The 24991-nt window shown below is 42.0% G+C and overlaps 1 protein-coding gene across 1 annotated transcript in view; it reads left to right on the forward strand.

Annotated features, from left to right (window-relative positions):
- The first annotated feature begins 219 nt into the window (after nucleotides 1-219).
- ezh2 (enhancer of zeste 2 polycomb repressive complex 2 subunit) overlaps nucleotides 220-24991 on the forward strand; it is a 136244-nt gene continuing 111472 nt past the window's right edge. Inside the window, exon 1 of the mRNA XM_073054370.1 lies at nucleotides 220-415. Within this exon, the coding sequence (XP_072910471.1) occupies nucleotides 317-415 (99 nt within the window). The 5' untranslated portion in view covers nucleotides 220-316. The remainder of the gene's footprint in view (nucleotides 416-24991) is intronic.

Raw genomic sequence — 24991 nt, forward strand, 5'->3', positions numbered from 1 at the left:
CCATCGGTATATAAACCTCGAACATTCAATACACATTCTGGTTTTAATGTCTATATTTAATTGTCAAATATTTTTAATCGAACAATGAAATTAAAGTTGTTTATCCATTTATAACAAGAAACAATAGGCATATTTGTCCAAATTTCGCGTGAAACAAATGAAGTAAGTGGTGCATTGTGGGAAATATGCTAATAAGCAAATATAAAATCGGAGCACGGCTTCAACATGAGTTGAGTGGAACATTTGTGAATGACGTTTCCAAAAAGAATCAATGATTGCTTGACCTATATTTTTCACAAAGCAATGTTTGTCAAATATGAGACAAGCGGTTTATGTTTTCTCCGGATTCGGTATGAAGCCACGAGATGTCGCCTTAGAACGCGCTGACTCAGGAAGGATTCTCAAGGCACAGAAGGTACTGAATCCTCCCTTACAGTGCACACTGCTTACTGCGTTGCAACTACTGCAGCAAGGGGCCCAACTACCGCTGACAGCACACGCTGTCTAATGTACTGCAGCTATTGCAACAGAGGGGCCCAGCTACCCTTCACAGTGCACACGGCTTAATACACTGTAACATTTGCAGCAGAGGGGCCAAATAGTAAACGCTGCTTAAATGTACTTAGCTGTTGTAGCGGAAGGGCCCAAATGCCCTTCACAGTAAACGCCGCTTAAATGTACTGTAGCAATTGTGCAATGAATCACTTGCTGTACACCCAGCCCTGCACAAAGTACTGTACCCGAGAGCAGTGCACACTGTTATATGTAATTGCACATAGTTCACATTGTACTGTGCACGCTCGCCCTACACAACTATGCTGAAGATCAATGTGCCCACGTTCAATACTGCTCAATTTAGCCACAGGCAATGCACATGAAAACATTGGAAATAGAACTATGAGTAGGCATTTGGCTTGTTTGCATCGCTCTGTCATTCATTAAGGTCACAATTGATAAAGTCACGGATTCATATGCAACACAGAAACAGACAGGCCCTTTGGCTAATTCTGTCCACACCTGACATCAAATACCTAGTCACTATTAATCCCATTTATCAGCATTTAGTTAGCAGTCTCCTATGCCATTGATGATTCAAGTGCTTTTCTAGACATTTCTACCTGCCTCCGACACCCACACAGACAGTACATTCCAGATTGCAACCACATTCTGGGTGAGAAATTCCCTCTAAACTTTTATCCTAAACTTATGCCAGCAGGTTTTCAAAACCTCTGGCCCTATTTTTTTGACTAATACTTAGATCCTTCATTTACTCTTTCTCTGAGAAACCTTGTTCTGTTTTAATTGTGTTCTTTTTTTATTATTTCATACAATTTATGTTTAATTTAAATTCTTTTTTGTGAATGTTGTGTCTTTAATGCTGTGTGCTGCTGATGTTGTGCAAGTAGGTTTTTCATTGCACCTGTGTATATACCTGTACTTGTGTGTATGACAAATAAACTTGACTCTGACTTTGATTCTGTATTACGGTTTACAGGTCTTGTGTGTCTTTTGTGAGGATGGTGCAAAGTAATTACTTAATTCCTGTTATTTGTTATTCCTTATTCCCACATTATGAATTCTCTGTCACTGTAAGAGACACACTTTCTCTCTTTAGCTTTTTCTTTTTTATTTAAAAGCTCTGATAGGCCATTAAAAAACATTCTCATCAGTCTCCTGCTGCATTCTAGGCTGCCTTTCTTTATTTCTTAGAACATAGATGTTGTGAAAACCTTTTAACTTACTCTAAGATCAACCTAACCCATCCCTCCCTGCCATGTTGCCCTCCATTTTTCTACCTTCCAAATGCCTATCTAAGAGTTTCTCAAATGTCCCTAATGTATCTGCCTCTACCACACTCCTGGCAGTATGTTACATGCACCTCCCATTCTCTCTGTGTGGGGGGAAAACACTATCACTGACATCCCCACCATACTTTCCTCCAATCACCTTAAAACCATGCCTCCCATATTAGCCACTTCCACCCTGGCTGCCCATTCAATCTATGCCTCTTATCATCTTGTCACCTCTCATCACTTGGTCATCCTCTATCAAGTCACCTATCATCCTCTGTTGCTCCAAAGAGAAAAGCCTTAGTCTGCTCAAGTTGTCCTCATAAAACATGCTGTCTAATCCAGGCAATATCCTGGTAAATTTCCTCTGTACCCTCTCTGAAGCTTCTGTACCCTTCCAATAATGAGGCAACCAGAACTGAACACAACACTCGAAGTGTGGTCAGTTTCAAAATTCAAAGTACAGATATATGATCATATACAGCCCTGAGATTCACTTTCTTATGGACATACGCAATAAATCCATAATAGAATCAATGAAAGACTGCATGCACCAACTTGGGTGTTCAAGTGTGCAAAAGTTAACAAACTGTGCAAATCAAGAAGAAAGAAATAATAATAAATAAATAAGCCAATAAATATTAAGAGCCTGAGATGAAATTGAGTCCAAATGTTGTGGGAACATTTCAATGATGAGGCAAGTATAGTTATCCCCTTTGGTGCAAGAACCTGATAGTTGAGGGGGTAATAACTATTGCTGAACCTGGGTGTGTGGGTCCTGAGGCTCTTGTATCTTCTCCCTGACGCCAACAGCAGGAAGAGAGCATGTCCTGGTTGGTGTAGGTCCCTGACGATGAATGCTGCTTTCCTGTGCTGACATTTTGTGTGGATGTGCTCAATGGCAGGGAGGGCTTAACCCATGGTAGTCTGGACCACATCCATTACATTTTGTAGGATTTTTCATTCAAGGGCATTAGCGTTTCCATACCAGACTCTCAGTCAATACATTCTCCACTACATATCTATAGAAGATGTCAAAGTTTTAGATGTGATGCCGAATCTTCACAAATGCCTAAGGAAGTAGAGGTGTTGCTGTGTTTTCTTTGTAATTGCACTTGCATGCTGGGTCCAGAAATAATAAAACCAAGGAATTTAAAAGTTGCTGATTCTCTCCACCTCTGATGAGGACTGGCTTATGGACCCCTGGTTTCCACCCCTGAAGTCAATAATCAGCTCCGTGTTCTTGCTGTCATTGAGTGAGAGCTTGTTGTTATGGGACCAGTCAGCCAGATTTCTAATCTCCCTCCTACATACTGATTTGTCAACACCTGTGATTCACTCTATGACAGTGGTGTCAACAGCAAACTTAAATTTGGCATATTAACATAGAGCTGCAACATTACCTTGTAGCTATTGAGCTCAGTCCCCTGATTAATAAAGGCCAACATTCCACATGCCTTTTTAACAACCCTATCAACTTGTGCAGTAACTTTGAGGATCTGTGGACTTGAACCCCAAGATCCCTCTGTTCCTCTACTTTGCCAAAAATCCTTCTATAACCATGTATTCTCCCTACAAATTTGACCATCCAAAGTGAATCGCTTTACATCTTTATGGGTTGAATCCAATTGTCACTCCTTAGCCCAGCCCTACATCAAATTAATGTCCTGTTGTACCTTTCAACATCCTTCCACTCTGTCCACAACACAGCCAACCTTCATGTCATCTGCAAACTTAACTAACTCACTCTTACACTTCCTCATTTAAATCACTTATATACATCACAAAGAGCAGGGGCACCAGAATAGGTCACTGGTCACTGTCCCCAGACAGAATCTGATTTATCTACAATCACCCTGTCTTCTATGGACAAGGCAATTCTGAATCCACACACTCAACCCAAGTTTTGCTCGATCCCATGCTTTCTGACTTTCTGAATGAGAATTCCATTTGCAACCTTATCAAACAACTTAGTAACATCCATATACACTACTGCTCTATCTTCATCAATGTGCTTTATCATATCCTCAAAGGATTCAATCAGCCTTGTGAGGCACTACCTGCCCCTCACAAAGCAATGCTCAATATCCCTCATCAGCTTAGGCTTCTCTAAATGCTTGTAAATCCTATCTCTAAGAATCTTCCCAGTAAAGTAAGACTCACTGATCTATGATTCCCAGAGATACCTCAACTCCCTTTCTTGAAGAAAGGAGTAAGGTTTGCTATCTTCCACTCCTCTAGTACTACACCTTTGTCCACTGGGAATGCAAAGATCATTGCCAAAACTCTAGCAATCTCTTCCTTTTCTTCCTCTCGTAAATTGTGGTACATCCCGTCCAGTCCTGGGGACTTATCTATCCTAATGTTTTTCAAAAGTTCCAGCAGTTCTTCTTTCTTAATATCAACATGTTATAGATATCATATTGTTTCCTGCTGGCTAAACAATCATCAGTGCCCTCTCAGTGGTGAATACTGAAGCCAGGTTTTCATTAAGGTCTTCCCCAGCCTCTTCCAACTCCAGGCACATTTCCTGTCCCTGATCAGTCCCACCTTCACTCTACATCCCTCTGTTCTTCACATAGGTAACGAACATCTTGGGTTTTCCTTAATCCTACTCGCCAAGAGTTTTTCATGCAACTTTTACCTCTCCTAAGCCCATTCTTAACCTCTTTCCTAGTGAGCTACCTTCTAACTCTGTAGAGCTCTGTCTGGTCTTTGCTTCCTAAACCTTAAGTAATTGCCTTTCTTCCTCTTGATTAGATGTTCCACATCTCCTGTCTTCCTTGGTTCCTTCACCCTATCATTCTTTTGTTGCCTCAAGGGAACAAACATCAGAACCCTCTGCAAGTATTCCTTCCCTTCCTGGTCCTCCTTTGCTGGGTTCTTAAAATACTTAAAAACCCCAGGCATATTTCTTCTACTACCATGTTATGGTTATTTTTTCCCTAAAGGACCCCTGACAACAATATTATCAGTTAACCCTTTCCTGTTGCACAAAATAAGATCCAAACTACAATTTCCCTAATTGTTGCTCAAAATTGTGATCTAGTAAAGCATCATGTATATATTCCATGAATTTATTTCCCATTTTATTTCACTAAATTTTATATGTCAGTCTTTAAGCAGATTGAAGACTCTTATGATTACTCTTTTACTCCTGTCCATGTCCAAGTTGCTGTCCAAGTTGCATGCAATGGACAATGACTCTCATCCACTCCATAATGTACTGGTTAGGCACAGGAGTACATTCAGCCAGAGACTCATTCCACCGAGATGTAACACTGAGCATCATAGGAGGTCATTCCTGCCTGTGGCCATCAAACTCTACAACTCCTCCCTCAGAGTGTCAGACACCCTGAGCCAATAGGCTGGTCCTGGACTTACTTCCACTTGGTATGATTAACTAATTATTATTGTTTAATTATTTATGGTTTTATATTGCTATATTTCTTCACTATTCTTGGTTGGTGCGGCTGTAACGAAACCCAGTTTCCCTCGGGATCAATAAAGTATGTCTGTCTGTCTGTCTGTCTCACACACTTCTATTATCCCAATTTTGGCCATGTTGCACATTACAAATACACTTTGTGGGCTAGAAATAACTCTTATTTTCTGCCCTTATATATTTCTTAGCTTGACACAATTTGATTAAATTTCTACAACATGATCTATCAGCCCAAGATAATTTTTCACCACTACACTTACCTCCTCCCTTACTGAAAGAGATAGACATTTTGCTTGTTCTTCCTTTGATTCGCTAAACATACTGCTCCATTCACCTGTACAAAATACAGATTACTTGATATACTCATTTTTTTCAAAGTGCCTACTCAGAGTACATACCCAGAGAGGACAGGGTGCCCTCTCAGGGTACACACTCAAGAAGACACTGCTCAATATGCAGTCCCATTCCCACACATACTTTCCTGTAAACTACTCACTCATTCGTGTCTCCTTCTTCTCCCTCTGATCCTCCTGCCATGCATATTAACTATTAAATTACCCTAGGGGCAATTTACAGCAACGAATTATCCTAACAGCCAACACATGTTTGGTATATGAGGTGAAACCAGTGTAGTCAAGCAGTCACAGGAAGAACGTGCATCCTCTGCACGGCGGGCATCAAAGGGCAGGATCAAAAAGGAACTGCTGTCGCTTTGAGACAGCCGCTCTACTACAGCACCTGTTTTGCTCTCCGATTTCCACACACTGGTTATGAATGCCTACATTGACAGCCACTGGGTAGCCATGTGGGCATTTGTAAATCAGATATTTGAATGTTGGGGAGTGGGTATGTATACATGACTCCAGATCCCACCTGGATGATAATAAACACTGACATTGCCAGTGACAGCCTAGTGAACTAATGAACAAATATATAAAGAAAGACTGGTTCAGCTATTGACTGCAATTTCATCACAGGTTTCATATGTAATACATTTTTTTTCAAGAATTGTCCTATTCAGTCAAAAATGGAGTGTTACTTTTATTGATTAAACGATATTTTCAGCTGATTTACAAAATGGGATAATTATTCAAATCACCACATCTATTTCTACTTTATATCACCTTTAATAAAGGCCCAAGATATATCACAGGCTATAATCAGACCTAATTTGAACCTTCCTTTGTTTCCCAAAACACACTGCTCCTTACAGCTGGCTCAATACAGATTGTTCGAAGTTCAAAGTAAGTTTATTATCAAAGTACATGTATGTCTCCATATCCCAACCCTGAGATTCATTTTCTTGCAGGCATTCACAGTAAAAAGCAGAAACACAACAGAATCAATGAAAAACCACACATAAGATGGACAAACAATCAATGTGCAAAAGACTACAAACTGCAAATACAAAAAAACCAAAATAAAAATAATAAGTAAGAAATAAATATCGAGAACTTGAGACGAAGAGCCCTTGAAAGTGAGTCCATGGGTTCTGGGAAGTGTTCAGTGTTGGGACGAGTGAAGTTATCCCCTCTGGTTCAAGAATCTGATGTGTGAGAGGTAATAACTGATCCTGAACCTAATGGTGTGGGTCCTGAGGCTCCTGTACCTCCTTCCTGACGGCAACAGTGAGAAGAGAGCATGCTCTGGCTGGCGGGAGTCCTTGATGATGGATGTTGCTGTCCTGCAACAGTGCTCCTTGTAGATGTACTCAGTGGTGGGGAGGGCTTTATCCATGATAGACAGGACTCTACATTTTGTAGACTTTTTCATTTAAGGCCGTTGGTGTTTCCATGCCAGGTTGTGGTGAATCCAGTCAATGTATCCTTCACCATACACCTACGTATCGAGGTTTGTCAGAGTTTCAGATGATGTGTTGAATTTTCGCTAACTTTTAAGGAAATAGAGGCATTGCTGTGCCTTCTTTTTAATAGCACTTACATGTTGGACCCAGGGCTTATCCTATGAAATGATAACACCAAGAAATTTTAAATTGCTGACCGTTTTCACCACTGATCTAAAGAGTGGGAATAAAGGAGGCCTTTTCTGATTGGCCGCTGGTAACTAGTGGTGTTTCGCAGGGGTTGGTGTTGGAAATGCTTCTTTTTACGTTGCCTGTTAATGATTTGGATAATGAAATTGATGGCTTTGTGGCTAAGTTTGTGGACAACATAAAGATAGGTGGAGGGCAGGTGGTGCTGAGAAAGCAGAGAGGCTATGAAAGGCAGATGGAATACAGTGTTGGGAAATGTATAACAATGTGTTTTGGAAAAAGGAACAACAGTGCGGACTATTTCTAAATGGGGAGAAGGTTAAAATATCAGACGTGAAGAGGGACATAGGTGTCCTCGTGCAAGATTCCCAGTAAGTTAATTTATAGGTTAAGTCTGTGCTAACGAAGACAAGTGCAACATTGGCATTTATTTCAAGGGAAACATAGAAAACCTATAGCACAATACAGGCCCTTTGGCCCACAAAGCTGTGCTGAACATGCCCTTACCGTAGAAATTACCTAGGGTTACCCATAGCCATACCCATCTATTTTTCTGAGCTCCATGTACCTGTCCAGGAGTCTCTTAAAAGACCCAATCATATCTTCTTCCACCACCGTCACCGGCAGCCCATTCCACGCACTCACCACTCTCTTTTTTTTTAAAAACTTACCCCTGACATCTCCTCTGTACCTACTTCCAAGCACCTTAAAACTGTGTCCTCTCATGCTAGCCATTTCAGCCCTGGGAAAAAGCCTTTGACTATCCACACGATCAATTCCTCTCATCATCTTGTACACCTCTATCAGGTCACCTTTCATCCTTCGTCACTCCAATGAGCAAAGGCCGAGTTCACTCAACCTATTCTCATAAGGCATGCTCCCCAGTCCAGGCAATATCCTTGTAAATCTCTTCTGCACCCTTTCTATGGTTTCCACATCCTTCCTATAGTGAGGCAACCAGAACTGAGCACAGTACTCCAAGTGGGGTCTGACCAGGGTCCTATATAGCTGCAACATTACCTCTCGGCTCCTAAACTCAATTCCATGATTGATGAAGGCCAATGCACCTTTTGTTTTCTTAAGCACAGATTCGACCTGCACAGCAGCTTTGAGAGTCCTACGGACTTGGACCCCAAGATCCCTCTGATCCTCCACTCTGCCAAGAGTCTTACCATTAATATTATATTCTGCCATCATATTTGACCTACCAAAATGAATGACCTCACACTTATCTGGGTTGAACTCCATCTGTCACTTCTCTGCCCAGTTTTGCATCCTATCAATGTCCAACTGTAACCTCTGACAGCCCTCCACAACACCCCCAACCTTTGTGTCAGCAGCAAATTTACTAACCCATCCCTCTACTTCCTCATCCAGGTCATTTATAAAAATCACGAAGAGTAGGGGTCCCAGAACAGATACCTGAGGCACACCACTGGTGACCAACTCCATGCAGAATGTAACCCATCTACAACCACTCTTTGCCTTGTGTGGGCAAGCCAGTTCTGGATCCACAAAGAAATGTCCCCTTGGATCCTATACCTCTTTACTTTTTTAATAAGCCTTGCATGGTGTACCTTGCCAAATGCCTTGCTAAAATCCTACATCTACAGCTCTACTTTCATCAATGTGTTTAGTCACATCCTCAAAAAATTCAATCAGGCTCGTAAGGGATGACCTGCCTTTCACAAATCCATGCTGACTATTCCTAATCATATTATGCCTGTCCAAATGTTCTTAAATCCTGCTTCTCAGGATTTTCTCCATCAACTTAGCAACCACTGAAGAAAGTTTTAAAGTGGGAAGTGAAATAGCCTCCATTTTGAACAGAATATAAAAGCAAGGAGATAAAACTGAGCCTTTATAAGACACTAGCTGACACTTGGAGTATTGTCAACAGCTTTGGGCCCTGAATCTCAGAAAGGATGTGTTGTCATTGGAGAGAGTCCAGAGGAGGTTCACGAGGAGAGTCTGGGAATGAAGGGGTTAACATATGAGGAGAATTTTGCAGCTTTGGGACTGTGCTCACTGAAATTTAGAAGAATGCAGAGGGATCTCATTGAAACCTATTAAATGTTGAAAGGATTAGATAGGATGGATGTGGAGACTATGTTTCCTGTGGTGGGGTATCTAGAACTGGAGGGCACAGCCTCAAAATTGAGGGGGTGACCCTTTAGAACAGAGGTGAGGAGGAATTTTTTTAGTCAGAGAGTAGCAAATCTGTGGAATGCTCTGCCACAGACTGCAGTGGAGGCCAAGTCTGTGCATATATTCAAGGCGGAAGTTGATTGTTTCATGATCAATCAGGGCATCAAAGAATATGAAGAGCAGGCAGGTGTATGGGGTTGAGTGGGATACGTGATCAGCCACGATGGAATGGCGGAGCAGACTTGATCAGCTGAATGGCCTAATTTTGCTCCAATGTCTTATGGATTTAGAAAGATTAGGAGAATGGGCAAAGAAATGGTGGATGGAATTCAGTATTGGGAAGTGTTTCATCATACAGTTTGGTAGAAGGAATGAAAGCATAAACTGTTTTCTAAACGGGGAGAAAATGCAAAAATCCAAAGTGCAATGGGAATTGGGAGTCCTCGTGCAGGATTCCTTAAAGGTTAATTTGAGGTTGATTTGGTGGTTAAGAAGGTAAATGCAATGTTAGCATTCATTTCGAAGAATAGAATATAAAAGCAAGGATGTAATGTTGATACTTTAAAAGACACTAGTGAGGCCTCACTTGGAGTATTATGAGCAGTTTTGGGACTATTCTTAGAAAGATTGTGCTGACATTGTAAGGGTCCAGAGGAGGTTCATGAGAATAATTCCAGGAATGAAAGGCTTATTGTATGAGGGGCGATTGATAGCTGTGGGCTTTTATTTGCTGGAATTTTGAACAATGAGGGGAAATCTCATTGAAACTTATTGATTGTTGAAAGCCCTAGAGTGGATATGGAGGGGATGTTTCCTGTGGTGGAGGAATCTAGGACCTGAGGGCACAGCTTCAGAATAGAGGGACGTCCATTTAGAATGGAGATAGTAAGGAATTTCTTTAGCCAGATGGTGGTAAATCTGTGGAATTCTTTTGCCACAGGTGGCAGTGGAGGCCAAGGCCTTGGGTGCATTTAAGGTTGATAGGTTCTTGATTAGTCAGGGTGTGAAAGGTTATGGGGAGAAGAGAGGAGAATGGGGTTGAGAGGGAAATGGATAAGCCATGATAAGATGGTGGAGCAGATTCAATGGGTTGAATGGTCTAATTCTGCTCCTATGTCTGATGGTCTTATGAGCCCCTGATGAGGTCTGATCTATCCACTTCCTGAAAGTATCCATTCAGGGTACACACTCAATATACTTATACAGTGTGCACACTGTTTAGTATATTGGTACATGGTACACACCAACTTAAAGTACTCACTCAAGGACTTAAAGAAGGTTCTTTCCGCTTCTCCATCCGCTCTATCTGCCCATCGTCCACATGCTCCTCCTAATGGTCCCTTTGTCCAATTGTTCCCATCTACCCACAATGCTTCCTTTTTTTGGTTCCTTCCTTCTCTACCAAATTATGTTAGCTGTAGCCCTATGTTCCCTCCACCAATCAGCTCTCAGCTTCTGTCACAAATAAATATCAGGATAGATGACAAAAGGAATGATTTTAAGGAATGTCTTTAAAAAAGAAAAGCAAGATAAAGAAATAGAGTAGTCAAATCAGGTCAAGTCAAGTCACTTTTTATTGTCATTTCGATCATAATTGCTGGTACAGTACACAGTAAAAATGAGACAACTTTTTTCAGGACCATGGTGTTACATGATACAGTACAAAAACTGCACTGAACTACGTAAAAAACAACACAGAAAAAAACCCACTAGACTACAGACCTACCCAGGACTGCGTAAAGTGCACAAAACAGTGCAGGCATTACAATAAATAATAAACAGACAATAGGGCAGTAAGGTGTCAGTCCAGGCTCTGGGTATTGAGGAGTCTGGTAGCTTGGGGGAAGAAACTGTTACATAGTCTGGTCATGAGAGCCCAAATGCTTCGGTGCCTTTTCCCAGATGGCAGGAGGGAGAAGAGTTTGTATGAGGGGTGTGTGGGGTCCTTCATAATGCTGTTTGCTTTGCGGATGCAGCGTGTAGTGTAAATGTCCGTAATGGCGGGAAGAGAGACCCCAATGATCTTCTCAGCTGACCTCACTATCCGCTGCAGGGTCTTGCTATCCGAGATGGTGCAATTTCCGAATCAGGCAGTGATGCAGCTGCTCAGGATACTCTCAATACAACCCCTGTAGAATTGATGAGGATGTGGGGGGGGCGGTTGGGAGATGGATTTTCCTCAGCCTTTGCAGAAAGTAGAGACGCTGCTGGGCTTTCTTTGCTACGGAGCTGGTGTTGAGGGACCAGGTGAGATTCTCCGCCAGGTGAACACCAAGAAATTTGGTGCTCTTAACGATCTCTATCGAGGAGCCATTGATGTTCAGCGGGGAGTGGTCGCTCTGTGCCCTCCTGAAGTCAATAACCATCTCTTTTGTTCACATTCAGAGATAGGTTGTTGGCTCTGCACCAGTCTGTTAGCCGCTGCACCTCCTCTCTGTAAGCTGACTCGTCGTTCTTGCTGATGAGACCCACCACAGTCGTGTCATCAGCGAACTTGATGATGTGGTTTGAGCTGTGTGTTGCAGCACAGTTGTGGGTCAGCAGAGTGAACAGCAGTGGACTGAGCACACAGCCCTGGGGGGGCCCCCGTGCTCAGTGTGATGGTGTTGCAGATGCTGCTCCCGATCCAGACTGAGGTCTCCCAGTCAGGAAGTCTAGAATCCAGTTGCAGAGGGAGGTGTTCAAGCCCAGTAGGCTCAGCTTTCCAATCAGTTTCTGAGGGATGATTGCGTTGAATGCTGAACTGAAGTCTATGAACAGCATTCGAATGTATGTGTCCTTTTTGTCCAGGTGGAGGGTAATGGCAATGGCGTCCTCTGTTGGACGGTACGCAAACTGCAAGGGGTCCAGTGAGGGGGGCAGCAGGGTCTTGATATGCCTCATGACGAGCCTCTCGAAACACGTCATGATAATGGATTTAGTGAAGAAATTCCAAAGGGAGAGTGACAAATGAAGATACAGCCATTATGCTGGAGTCTATTTTCCATTTATGAGATAAAGGCTATCAAATCAGTATTTATTTTCCTACCTTAAATTGTTCTTAATGGCATTTCATTAATGTTGTTGCTCCTCCTAGTGGTAGATTTCACAAGTTTGGAAGATACTTGCCTTCCGTGCCAGTCCTCCAGGATGCTTTGTTTGGAATAGTTTCAGAATTTTTGAGTAACCAGGGAGCAAGTTATTAGAAAGAACTGAAGATGATGGTAGACTCACTTAGAAAGTTAGGAGGCATAGGATCTTGAGAAACTTGGCTCTGTGGATTCGTAATTGGTTTAGCCACAGAAGGCAGAGAATAGTAGTAGATGGGCGTATTCTGTCTGGAGTTCGGCAACCAGTAGTGTTCTGGGACCCTTGATCTTTGTGATATTTATAAATGACTTGGAAGAGGAAATGGAAGAGTGGATTAGTAAGACTGCAGATGACATTAAGGTTGTTGGTGGTGTGGATAATGCAGAAGGTTATCAAGGGTTAGTAAAGGACATTGATAGATGTAGAGTTAGTCTGAGAAATAGTAGATGGAGTTCAGTCAGGAAAAGTGTGAAGTGATTCACCTTGGAAGGTCAAATTTGAAGGCAGAATACACGGTTAGTAGCAGGATTCTTAACAGAGTGATCTTGGGGTTCAAGTCAATTGATTCCTAATTGCAGTGCAAGTTGATAGGGTGGATAAGAAGGTGTATGGTGTATTGGCTTTCATTAGTTAGAGGGTTGAGTTCAAGAGCTACAAGATAATGTTGCAACTCCATAAACTCCTGTTAGACCAGACTTGAAATACAGTGTTCAGTCTGGTTGCCTCAATATAGGAAGGATGTGGAAACTTTTGAGAGGATGCAGAGTACATTAACCAGGATGCCACCTGTATTAGAAAGCATGTCTTATGAGGATAGGCAACACGAGTGAATCTGCAGATGCTGGAAATAAATAAAAACACAAAATGCTGGCAGAACTCAGCAGGCCAGACGGCATCTATGGGAGCAGGTAGTGACGACGTTTCGGGCCGAAACCCTTCATCTTATGAGGATAGGTTGAGTGAGCTGGGGCTTTTCTCTTTGAAGTGGAGGAGTATCCTTAGGAGTTGGTGAAGATTCAGCATGACCTCTAAAACTGATAAACTTCTTTCATTGATTCTATTATGGTTATTCTATTATAGATTCACTGAGTATGCCCATAAGAAAATGAATGTCAGGGTTGTATATGATGACATATATGCACCTTGATAATAAATTTACTTTGAACTTGCAGGATTGTTAGCTCTGTCTTTTGCATTCTAATTTTACTATCCTTTGCTGCAGGTTTGTCAGATTGGCATCTCATTTTAATGGCTGCTTTCAGAATGACCTTATACACTCTACATTCAACTGACCTTGGCTAGATGTTAAGAGTAATGTGAAGAATATGCTGGGTCAGAGATTATAAACTGAGATGAAATACAATTTCCATTTTTATTCATTTTTGGCATTTGGATAGCAGCTGCAATGCCAGCATTTATTGTGTGTTCCTAATTGTATGGGGTTGAGTGGGATCCTGGATCAGCTATGATGGAATGGCGGAGCAGACTCAAAGGGTTGAATGGCCTAATTCTGCTCCTATATTTTATGGTCCTCAACGAGAGGGTGATGAATTCAGGCAATTCCTGCCATTGTCCTCTTTCATGATAGAGGATGAGAATCTGAGAGGTGTTGTTGGAGCAGTCTGGACAAATAAATGCAGTATATTTTGTAGATGGTACACAGTGCAGTCAAGATGCACCAGTGGTAGAGGGAATAAATTAGGGTGTCAGGACATGTATTACATATAACAGGAAACTCAGCCTCTGATCTGTTCTTGTACAGGAGCTGCAGTATTTTTATGTGGGTTATAATCCGTCATCAATGATGCCCTCACCCGCATCTCCTCCATTTCCCGCACTTCAGCCCTCACCCCATCCTCCCGTCACCACAACAGGGACCGTGTCCCCCTTGTCCTCACCTATCACCCCACCAGCCTCCGGATCCAGCATATTATCCTCCGCAACTTCCGCCACCTTCAACAGGACCCCACCACCAAGGAAATTTTTCCCTCTCTACCCCTCTCTGCTTTTCGCAGGGATCGTTCCCTCCGCGACTGCCTGGTCCACACGTCCCTCCCCACAGATCTCCCACCTGGCACTTATCCCTGCAAGCGTAAGTGCTACACCTGTCCCTACACCTCATCTCTTACCACCATTCAGGGCCCCAAACAGTCCTTCCAGGTGAGGCAACACTTCACTTGTGAGTCTGTTGGGGTAATCTATTGCATCCGGTGCTCCAGGTGTGGCCTCCTCTACATCGGCGAGACCCGACGCAGATTGGGGGACCGCTTCGCCGAGCACCTACGCTCCGTCCGCCACAACGGACAGGATCTCCTGGTTGCCACTCACTTCAACTCTCATTCCCATTCGGATATGTCCATACATGGCCTCCTCTACTGCTATGATGAGGCCAAACTCCGGTTGGAGGAACAATATCTCATATACCGTCTGGGTAGTCTCCAGCCCCTTGGTATGAACATTGAATTCTCCAACTTCCGGTAATTCCCTCCCTCTCCCTTCCCCATCCCACCTCTACTCTGTCTCCTCTTCTAGCTGCCTATCTCCTCTCATGACTCTGCCTTCTTCTACTACCCATTGTGCTTTCCCCTTAGATTCCTTCTTCACCTCTCCTGCCTATCCCCTCCCTGCTTCCCCACCCCCACCCCTTGATCTTTCCTCTGATTGGTTTTCCACCCTCTCAATAGGACCCCTGCCCCCTCCTTCTTTAGTCCTGATGAAGGGTTTCAACCCGAAACGTTGACTGCTTCTTTCAACAGATGCTGCCTGACCTGCTGAGTTCATCCAGATTTTTGTACGTCTTGATTTGATCACAGCATCTGCAGTGCACTTTGTGTTTTAATATGGGTAGTCTAGCTCAATTTCTGGTCAATGTTAATGTATAGGTTATTGATGGTAGGGCTTGGTGATGATTAGGCTATTGAATATCAAGTGTAGGTAATAAGATTTTATATGATTTGAGATGGTTATTGCCTGGCATTTTTTGCAGCATTAAAATTACCTGCCATTTGTCAGCCCATGGACAAATGTTTTGGTCATGATGTATGCAGGAATAGGTTGGTTTTTTGCAAAGGAGATGTGGGATGGAATTGAATCTATAGCATTAGCAAAACATTCTAATCTTATGGTGGAAGAATGGTTTGGTGAAACAGCTGAGATGAATACATCCAGGACACTGCCCTAAGTAGAAGTTACTTGCAGCAATCTGGAAGTAGCACATTTGCCCTCTGGCAGTCAACCATCTTGTATATGAGGTATTACCCCAATCATTCAAGTGTTTTTCCTTTAGCACCATCCCCTGTCTCAGTTCCTCCATCTCTCCCTCATTTGTTCTCAGTATGATGCTTTTCATTTCAGAACTACTGAGATTGCCCTCCTTCTTCAAAGAAAGGGGCTTTCCTTCCTCCACCATTCCCACCGCCACACCAGGGATAGGGCTCCTCTTGTCCTCACCTACCACCCCAGTAGCTTTTACGTCCAGCCCACAATTCTCCAAAACTTCTATGCACTCTTTACGCACTCTCTACTCTGTAGGGAGTGCTCTCTACGCACTCCTGGCGTTTATCCTTAGGTGTGGAATAAGTGCTACACCTGCTCCTACACCTCCTTCCTCACTACCATTCAGGGCCCAAACAGTGCGTCCAGGTGAGACGACACTTCACCTGTGAGTCTGTTGATGTTATCTACTATATCTGGTGCTCCCGGTGGGCTTCCTGTATATCAGAGCACTTCGCCGACCACCTCTGTTCCGTCCATCACAAAAAATGGGATCTCCTGGTAGCCATCCATTTCAATTCCATTTCCAATTCCCATACCAACATCTCAGTTCACAGCTTCCTCTATTGCCATGATGAGGCCACCCTCAGGTTGTTGGAACAACAGCTTATATCTTGTCTGGATAGCCTCCAACCTGATGGCATGAACATCGATTTCTCAAACTTCTGTTAATTTCACCCCACCCTCCTTCACCATTCCCCATTCCTGTTTCCCACTCTCTTATCTCCTTACCTGCCCATCACCTCCCTCTGGTGCTCCTCCCATTTCCCTTTCTTCCATGGTCTTTTGTCCTCTCCTATCAGATTTCCCCTTCTCCAGCCCCTTTATCTCTTCCACCAGCCAACTTCCCAGCTCTTTACTTCATCCCCTCCTCTCCACTTATCACCTACAATCTTGTACTTCTTCCTCCCCTCCTACCTTCTTACTCAGACTTCTCCTGTCCCTTTCCAGTCCTGATGAAGGGTCTCAGCCTGAAACAGCGACTGTTTACTCTTTTCCATAGATGTTGCCTGGTTTGCCGAGTTCCTCCAGCAGTTTGTGTGTGTTGCTTTAGATTTCCAGCATCTTCAGATTTTCTTGTGTTTGTGGTTCCTTTAACACCTCTTCAGTTTACTGGGGGACTTTGATGCCATACTTAGTCAAATGATACCTTGATGTCAAGGGCAGCCACTTTCACCTCATGTCTAGAATTCAGTAAGGTCAACTTGAAAGCACAGTTGCTGATGTCTTCCATTACTATAGTGGTGTACTTGCTCTCATTGGGTAGCAATTAACCACAAACTGGTCTCGGCCCAAAAAGTCAACTGTTTACTCTTTTCCATGGATGCTGCCTGTCCTGCTGGGTTCCTCCAGCATGTTATGTGTGTCGCTGTGTATGTGTGTAGGCCTCTGTTAGTCTCGATAGATCATGGATTTGCACCTTGGAAAGTTTCCAGGGCACAAGCCTGGGCAAGGTTGTATGGAAAACTGGCAGTTGCCCATGCTGCAAGTCTCCCCTCTCCACGCCACCAATGTTGTCCAAGGGAAGGGCATTAAGACCCATACAGCTTGGCACCGGTGTTGTTGCAGAGCAATGTGTGGTTAAGTGCCTTGCTCAAGGACACACACGCAGCCTCAGCCAAAGCTCGAACTAGCGACCTTCAGATCACTAGACGAACGCCTTAACCACTTGGCCACGTGCTAACAATTAACCATATTGAATTTGTTTTGCTTTTGTGTATTGGACATACCTGGGCAATTTTCACATTGTTATATAGATGTCAGAGTTGTAACTATACAGCTTAGCTCGAGATGCATTTAGTTTTGGATCACAGATCTTCAGTATCACAGCAGGTTGTTGACTGGTCCATAGCCCCTATGCTCTATACAGTGCTCTCAGCTGTTTCTTGAATGTAGTGAATAGAACTGGCTAAACATGATTATAATGATGGAGGAAGCTGAGATAGGCCATCTTTTTATCACTTCTGGCCTTTCTTTAGCACTTACATGGTGTGCCTTGCGATTATAGTGATGCAACCTTAGTCCAATGCCAACCATAAAATCCTATCTATCACTCTTTCTCAAACTAGAGCAATTTACAATGGCTGTTTAACTTATTAAACCACACATCTTTTAGGGATAGGAAGAAATTGGAGGAAACCCATGCAATCATCAGTGCAAACTCTATATATACGACAGGTTGGTAGACTGTGAAGTAGCTCTGGTAGTTGTATGCCCTCATTGTTGAGGATGAGGATTTTCCTTTTCCCATTAGCTTTTTAACTGTCCACCACCATTCACAATTAAATGTGGTAGCAGTGTAGAGTTCTGATCTGATCATCTGGTTGTGAAGTCATTTCATTCTGCTTTTAGTATGCTGTATTTGACTACTTTCAATGCTTCTTCCAACTGTTATTCAACATGAGTGATCAGCTGAGGGAAGACAGCTGGTTGGAATCCTGTTTTCTTGCCCTTGAAAAATCAAATAAAACGAGATACTCAGTGGAAATATGTGGAAAGAGAAATAGTCAATGTTTCGGATCAGCTGATGAAGGGTCAGAAACATTTACTCTATTCTTGTTCTAACAAATGTGGTTAGACCTGCTAAATATTTCTAGCATTTTCTATATTTTTTTAAATTTTAGAGTTCCTTGTCCATGCTTTACATGATGTTGCAAGATTTCATAAGGTTTGGAGTTGATATTGAGGTCTCGAAGAGCTACTCTCTCCTGTCTATACATCTAGCAGGACAAGACATATCCATGGATTTTGATGAAGGGGTGTGTCAGGCTGTCAGCAAGGGGAGACTCTGATTCTAAGCAAAACACACAAAATGCTGGAGGAAATCAACAAGTCAGGCAGCATCTTTGGAAAAGAGTAAACAGTTGACGGTTTGGGCGAGACCCTTGTAAGGCTTGATCTAATCCAATGATCCCAACGAACAATCCAGAAACCAAATTCAAATCCTATCGTGGCTGTGAAATTTAAGAAACATAGAAAACCTACAGTATGATACAGGCCCTTTGGCCCACAATGCTGTGCTGAACATGTACTTACTTTAGAAATTACCTAGGGTTACCCATAGCCCATGAAATTTTGATAATAATGGTAAATTTGAGGAAGAAAAAACTGAACAGTCTAGAATTGATGGACTTGATAATGAAGCGTCAGTAGAGTGTGGAAAAATTCAGTCTGGTTAATTAATGTCCTTTAGTACAGGAAATTTGCCATCTTACCCTGTCTGACCTAAGAGCAACTCCAGATCAGTGTTATTAAAGCCAGCCTTAACAATGTTAAAGGAACATGAGTAAGCTAATCGGTCCTTTAGTACAGTATTCAATATGATCATGGTTGATCTGATCCAGGCCTTATCTCCTCTTCTGTGTCAGTTAAATGATCAACACTGACCACCACTCTTTCTCCCATTTAAAAAAATATTTTGCCTTACTGATTTCAGTACATTTCATTTTATTCAGCATATAGTACTGATTCATCAGTTATTGCAAAGGTTGCATAACCATCCCTGATTCATCAGGGATAATTATGCAATCAGTGCAATTGCATTCCAAATTTAGACAGCAGTTTCTAAATGTTTTGCAAGGTCAATGTGCATGGAAACAATTTTGTTGTGTCTAGATCTGGTTCTGAGATTAATTCCAGGTGGAGTATTTGATGTTACTATTATTTTAGTTTAATTTGGCATTTTGATACAACTGAATGACTTAATAGGGCATTTCAGTATGAAGTTATGGTTCATCACATTGATGTGATCTGAAACGATCTAACCAGATTGGGTAAAGACAGATGTCCTTCTCTGAAAGACCTTAGAGAACAAGATAGATTTAAAATTACCATACCATTAATAATAGTTATTTATTTAACATTTCAGATTTCAACTGAATCAAAATTTCCCAGGTACTATAAACAGGATAAAGTCGTTTTTTTTGTTTTAGAATAAAGTCAGGATTTATTGGCCCAAAATTAAACTACAGAGCCCTGATTCCTCATAAGTGAAACTATGATTGATCAAGAGTACCGATTTTGTCAGATTTTTTTTCCTAAGAGGATAAACTGGTGAAATGAATAGATAATTCTGTGAAAGGAATTAAAATAAACATGATCAGATTAAAATCAAAATAATTCTCAATTGGGAAGCACTGTAGGATAACAAGTCCAGAGAATTTGCTGCTAGTTAGAAAATGAATTTGGATGACCAAGTTTACAGAACGAAGTCAGGTGGGATGGGGGTGGCAGGAGTACATCAGAATTAAAAGTTTAAAAGTTAGCAAGACACAAGACAAGCTAAGGGCAGAAAACCAAGTTAAGGTTCGAAGATTAAAATAGGTAAATAGATGAACAAATTAACAAAAATACTTCAACAGTGAACACAATAAATACATAGAAAATGGCGAGGAACAAAAATTCAAAGATTAGAGGCCATAAGATGGCTAAGCTGCCTCACCAGTTGTGGAATTCTGGGTAAGTGTGAGGCTTCAGAGTGTTTGCTTCTGTATATTTCCATGTGAATTATGAAAAGGGTACTTGATGCTTACACTTGGTGTCTTATCATTTCCCATCTTGGTGAAAATGTTACTTTTTTGTTAAGATTTTATGCAAATTTCCCACTTTAATTCATTATGCTGCTCTGGTGTTTTTTTGGTATAATCATATACATTTCAGTTTTTTTTGACAATACAGTGTTCATTTATTTCTTTCCCCTCCTACATTCCTCTCACTCTCTATGTGTCATTCTCTGATACATTATTGACTCATCTTTCTCAGTAAACGTAACAGAACCAAAGCCAAACTCGGGCTTCTGACCATTTTGCCTTTGGCTTCCGTTCTAAGTAGACAAAATCCTTCCAAAATTTCTCTAAGCCAGGACAGGACCAATACATATGAATAAGAGAAGCCTCGCCCCTTTTGCATTTATCACAAAGAGGACTAATATTAGGGTAAAATCGAGATAATTTAGATTTAGACATATGGGCTCGATGAACAATCTTAAACTGTAAAAGGCAATGGCGAGCACAAAGAGAGGTTGAATTAACCGATTTGAGAATCGAGTCCCAAATCTCATCAGATAAAGAGATATTTAAATCATGCTCCCAAGCCATTCTAATTTTATCCACGGGGCACGCCGTAAGAATGCTAATTTATCACGAATAAATGATATTAAACCTTTACCCAGTGGATTAATAGAAAGAAAGAAATCCATAACATTTTTCTCGGGCATTTCAGGGAAGTTGGGAATTAAAGAATTAATAAAGTGTCTAATTTGGAGCTATCTAAAAAAATGGGCATTAGGCAGAATCCACAAATTTATTTTAAAATAATCCAGCCCGCAAATACTTAGATCAACACTCTAATCCAACATTTTGTGTGGTACCCAATATGTTCCTATCACTATCCTGAGGTGCTACAACTTCTGATCCTCTATCAACCACCTGACATAAATTTATTATAAATCTGGAACAAGTGTGTTAACAGGCCAAGGCATGAAATCCAATCTAGAAAACCTACCAAGGTCTTTGTTTACTGCTTCATCCAAAGGATGGGAACCCCGCAGCACTGCTCCCCCCCCCCCCCCCCACAACAGCTCCAACTTACATTTTTATGCAAAATTCTCTGAAATGGAACCAAACTGGGAAGCATCAGACATAAGAAATGCAGTTGCTACCAAATGAGCTATAAACACTGCATTTGAAGCGAAATCCAACATGTAGAACAATTTATATTGAGGAAAAAAGATTAGGAAGAACAAAACAACCACAGTGTGTTCAAAGTATAATTTATTGAAATAGTGTATGATTTATAAATTCCACAAATTAAATTTTTGTTTGAATTATTTTAATTTTTACTTTGATGAATCTCACAGCAATTTTTTCCTATAGCTTTTTATGATTATGCTTGTATATGTAAAAAGCAAAGCTGAATAAAAATAACCTTTATTAAAATTGGAGGAAGTATACATAATTATTTTCCTTTTTGAAGTCTGAGATCCTATCTTGATGAAATATGATTAGTTTGCAGTCTAACGATGTCATGAAAAGGACTGATGAGAGCAACAATGTTGATATTCCTTTGGGCTTTCAAACAACATTGACTCATTTACCTTATGTAGACTTGTTAGCTGCATTGAAGCCTAAGGGTCAAACAAACCTTTTTTGGTTTTTTACTTATGAATAGTTTAACCATTGTAATTCTATGGCATAATGGGAAGCTTTCCTTTTGTAATTATCCAAGGAGATACTGCAGACATAGGCCCCTATTGGTCAGGGTTGCCCATGGAAGTTGCATCCCAGTTATCTAGATATTGATAGAAGAGCAGCACAATATGGAGAGCAAGCTGCTGTTCATGTAGCAAGCTCCCCCTCTCCATGCATCTGATGAACCCAAAGGAATGACAGAGATCAATACGGTTAGGCACCAGCATCTCCACAGGAATTGCCAGTGTTGAACCCAATGTAGGACTGCTTTAGGGACTCCAGCTCTGGGTTTTTAGAAACATAGAAAACCTACAGCACAATACAGGCTCTTCGGCCCACAAAGTTGTGCCAAACACGTCCCAACCTTAGAAATTACTAGGCTTACCTATAGCCCTCTATTTTACTAAGCTCCATGTACCTATCTAAAAGCCTCTTAAAAGACCCTATCGTATCCACCTCCACCACCGTTGCCGGCAGCCCATTCCACACACTCACCACTCTGAGTAAAAAACTTACCCCTGACATCTCCTCTGTACCTACTTTCCAGCACCTTAAACATGTGTCCTCTTGTGGCAACCATTTCAGCTCTGGAAAAAAGCCTCTGACTATCCACACAATCAATGCCTCTCATCATCTTGTACACCTCTATCAGGTCACCTCTCATCCTCCTTTGCTCCAAGGAGAAAAGGCCGAGTTCACTCAACCTATTCTCATAAGGCACGCTCCCCAATCCAGGTAACATACTTGTAAACATAAAGTGCACTGCAGATGCTGTGGTCAAATCAAGACGTACAAAAAAGCTGGATGAACTCAGCAGGTCGGGCAGCATCCGTTGAAAGGAGCAGTCAACGTTTTGGGTTGAGACTCTTTGTCAGGATTAATAAATGCTTGTAAATCTCCTCTGCACCTTTTCTATGGCTTCCACATCCTTCCTGTAGTGAGGCGACCAGAACTGAGCACAGTACTCCAAGTGAGGTCTGACCAGGGTCCTATATAGCTGCAACATTACCTCTCAGCTCCTGAATTCAATTCCACAATTGATGAAGGCCAACCATGCCTTCTCAACCACAGAGTCAACCTGTACAGCTGCTTTGAGCATCCTATGGACTTGGACTCCAAGATCCCTCTGATCCTCCACAATGCCAAGAGTCTTACCATTAAACTATATTCTGCCATCATATTTGACCTACCAAAATGAAGCACTTCACACTTATGTGGGTTGAACTCCATCTGCCACTTGTCAGCCCAGTTTTGCATCCTATCAATGTCCCGCTGTAACCTCTGACAACCCTCCACACTATCCACAACACCTCCAACCTTTGTGTCATCAGCAAACTTACTAACCCATCCCTCCACTTCCTCATCCAGGTCATTTATAAAAATCACAAAGAGTAAGGGTCCCAGAACAGATCCCTGAGGCACTCCACTGGTGACCGACCTCCATGCAGAAAGTGACCCATCTATAACCACTCTTTGCCTTCTGGGGCAAGCCAGTTCTGGATCCACAAAGCAATGTCCCCTTGGATCCTGCGCCTCCTTACTTCCTCAATAAGCCTTGCATATACACTACATCTACTGCTCTTCCTTCACCAATGTGTTTAGTCACATCCTCAAAAAATTCAATCAGGCTTGTAAGGCATGACCTTACAAAGCCATGCTGACTACTCCTAATCATATTATACCTCTCCAAATGTTCATAAATCTTGCCCTCTCAGGATCTTCTCCATCAACTTACCAACCGCTGAGGTAAGACTCACTGGTCTATAATTCCCTGGGCTATCTCTACTCCCTTTCTTGAATAAAGGAACAACATCCACAACCCTCCAATCCTCAGGAACCTCTCCTGTCCCCATTGATGATGCAAAGGTCATCGCCAGAGGCTCAGCAATCTCCTCCCTCGCCTCCCACAGTAGTCTGGGGTACATTTCGTCCGGTCCTGGCGACTTATCCAACTTGATGCTTTCCAAAAGCTCCAGCACATCCACTTTAATATCGACATGCTCAAGCTTTTCAGTCTGCTGCAAGTCATCACTAGAATCACTAAGATCCTTTTCCATAGTGAATACTGAAGTAAAGTATTCATCAGGTACCTCTGTTATTTCCTCCAGTTCTATACACACTTTCCCACTGTCACATTTGATAGGTCCTATTCTTTCACGTCTTATCCTCTTGCTCTTCATATGCTTGTAGAATGCCTTGGGGTTTTCCTTAATTCTGCCCGCCAAGGCCTTCTCATGGCCCCTTCTGGCTCTCCTAATTTCTTTCTAAAGCTCCTTCCTAGTAGCCTTATAATTTTCTAGATCTCTAACGTTACCTAGCTCTCTGAACCTTTTGTAAGCTTTTTTCTTTGTGACAAGACTTATTACAGCCTTTGTACACCACGGTTCCTGTATCCTACCATAACTTCCCTGTCTCATTGGAACGTACCTATACAGAGCTCTACACAAATATCCCCTGAATATTTGCCACATTTCTTCCGTACTTTTCCCTGAGAACATATGTTTCCAATTTAAACCTCCAATTTCCTGCCTGATAGCCTCATAATTCCCCTTAATCCAATTAAACGCTTTTCTAACTCCAATGCTATTGTAAAGGAGATAGAATTATGATCACTATCTCCAAAATGCTCTCCCACTGAGAGATCTGACACCTGACCAGGTTCATTTCCCAATACCAAATCAAGTACAGCCTCTCCTCTTGTAGGCTTGTTTACATACTGTGTCAAGAAACCTTCCTGAACATACCTAAGAAACTCCACCCCATCTAAACCCCTCGCTCTAGGGAGATGCCAATCGATATTTGGGAAATTAAAATCTCCCATCATGACAACTCTGCTATTATTACACCCTTCCAGGATCTGTTTCCCTATCTGCTCCTTGATATCCCTGTTACTATTAGGCGGCCTATAAAAAATACCCAGTAAAGTTATTGACCCCTTCCTGTTCCTAACCTCCACCCACAGAGACTCCGTACACAATCCCTCCATGGCATTCACGTTTTCTGCAGCTGTGACACTATCTCTGGTCACAGAGTCCTTTGGGGTTTACTCCCAAAGCATTACCCATGAGTGGGTATAGCCACAAGG

The sequence above is a fragment of the Hemitrygon akajei genome, chromosome 8 (assembly GCF_048418815.1).
Source record: "Hemitrygon akajei chromosome 8, sHemAka1.3, whole genome shotgun sequence".
Lineage (NCBI taxonomy): Eukaryota > Metazoa > Chordata > Chondrichthyes > Myliobatiformes > Dasyatidae > Hemitrygon > Hemitrygon akajei.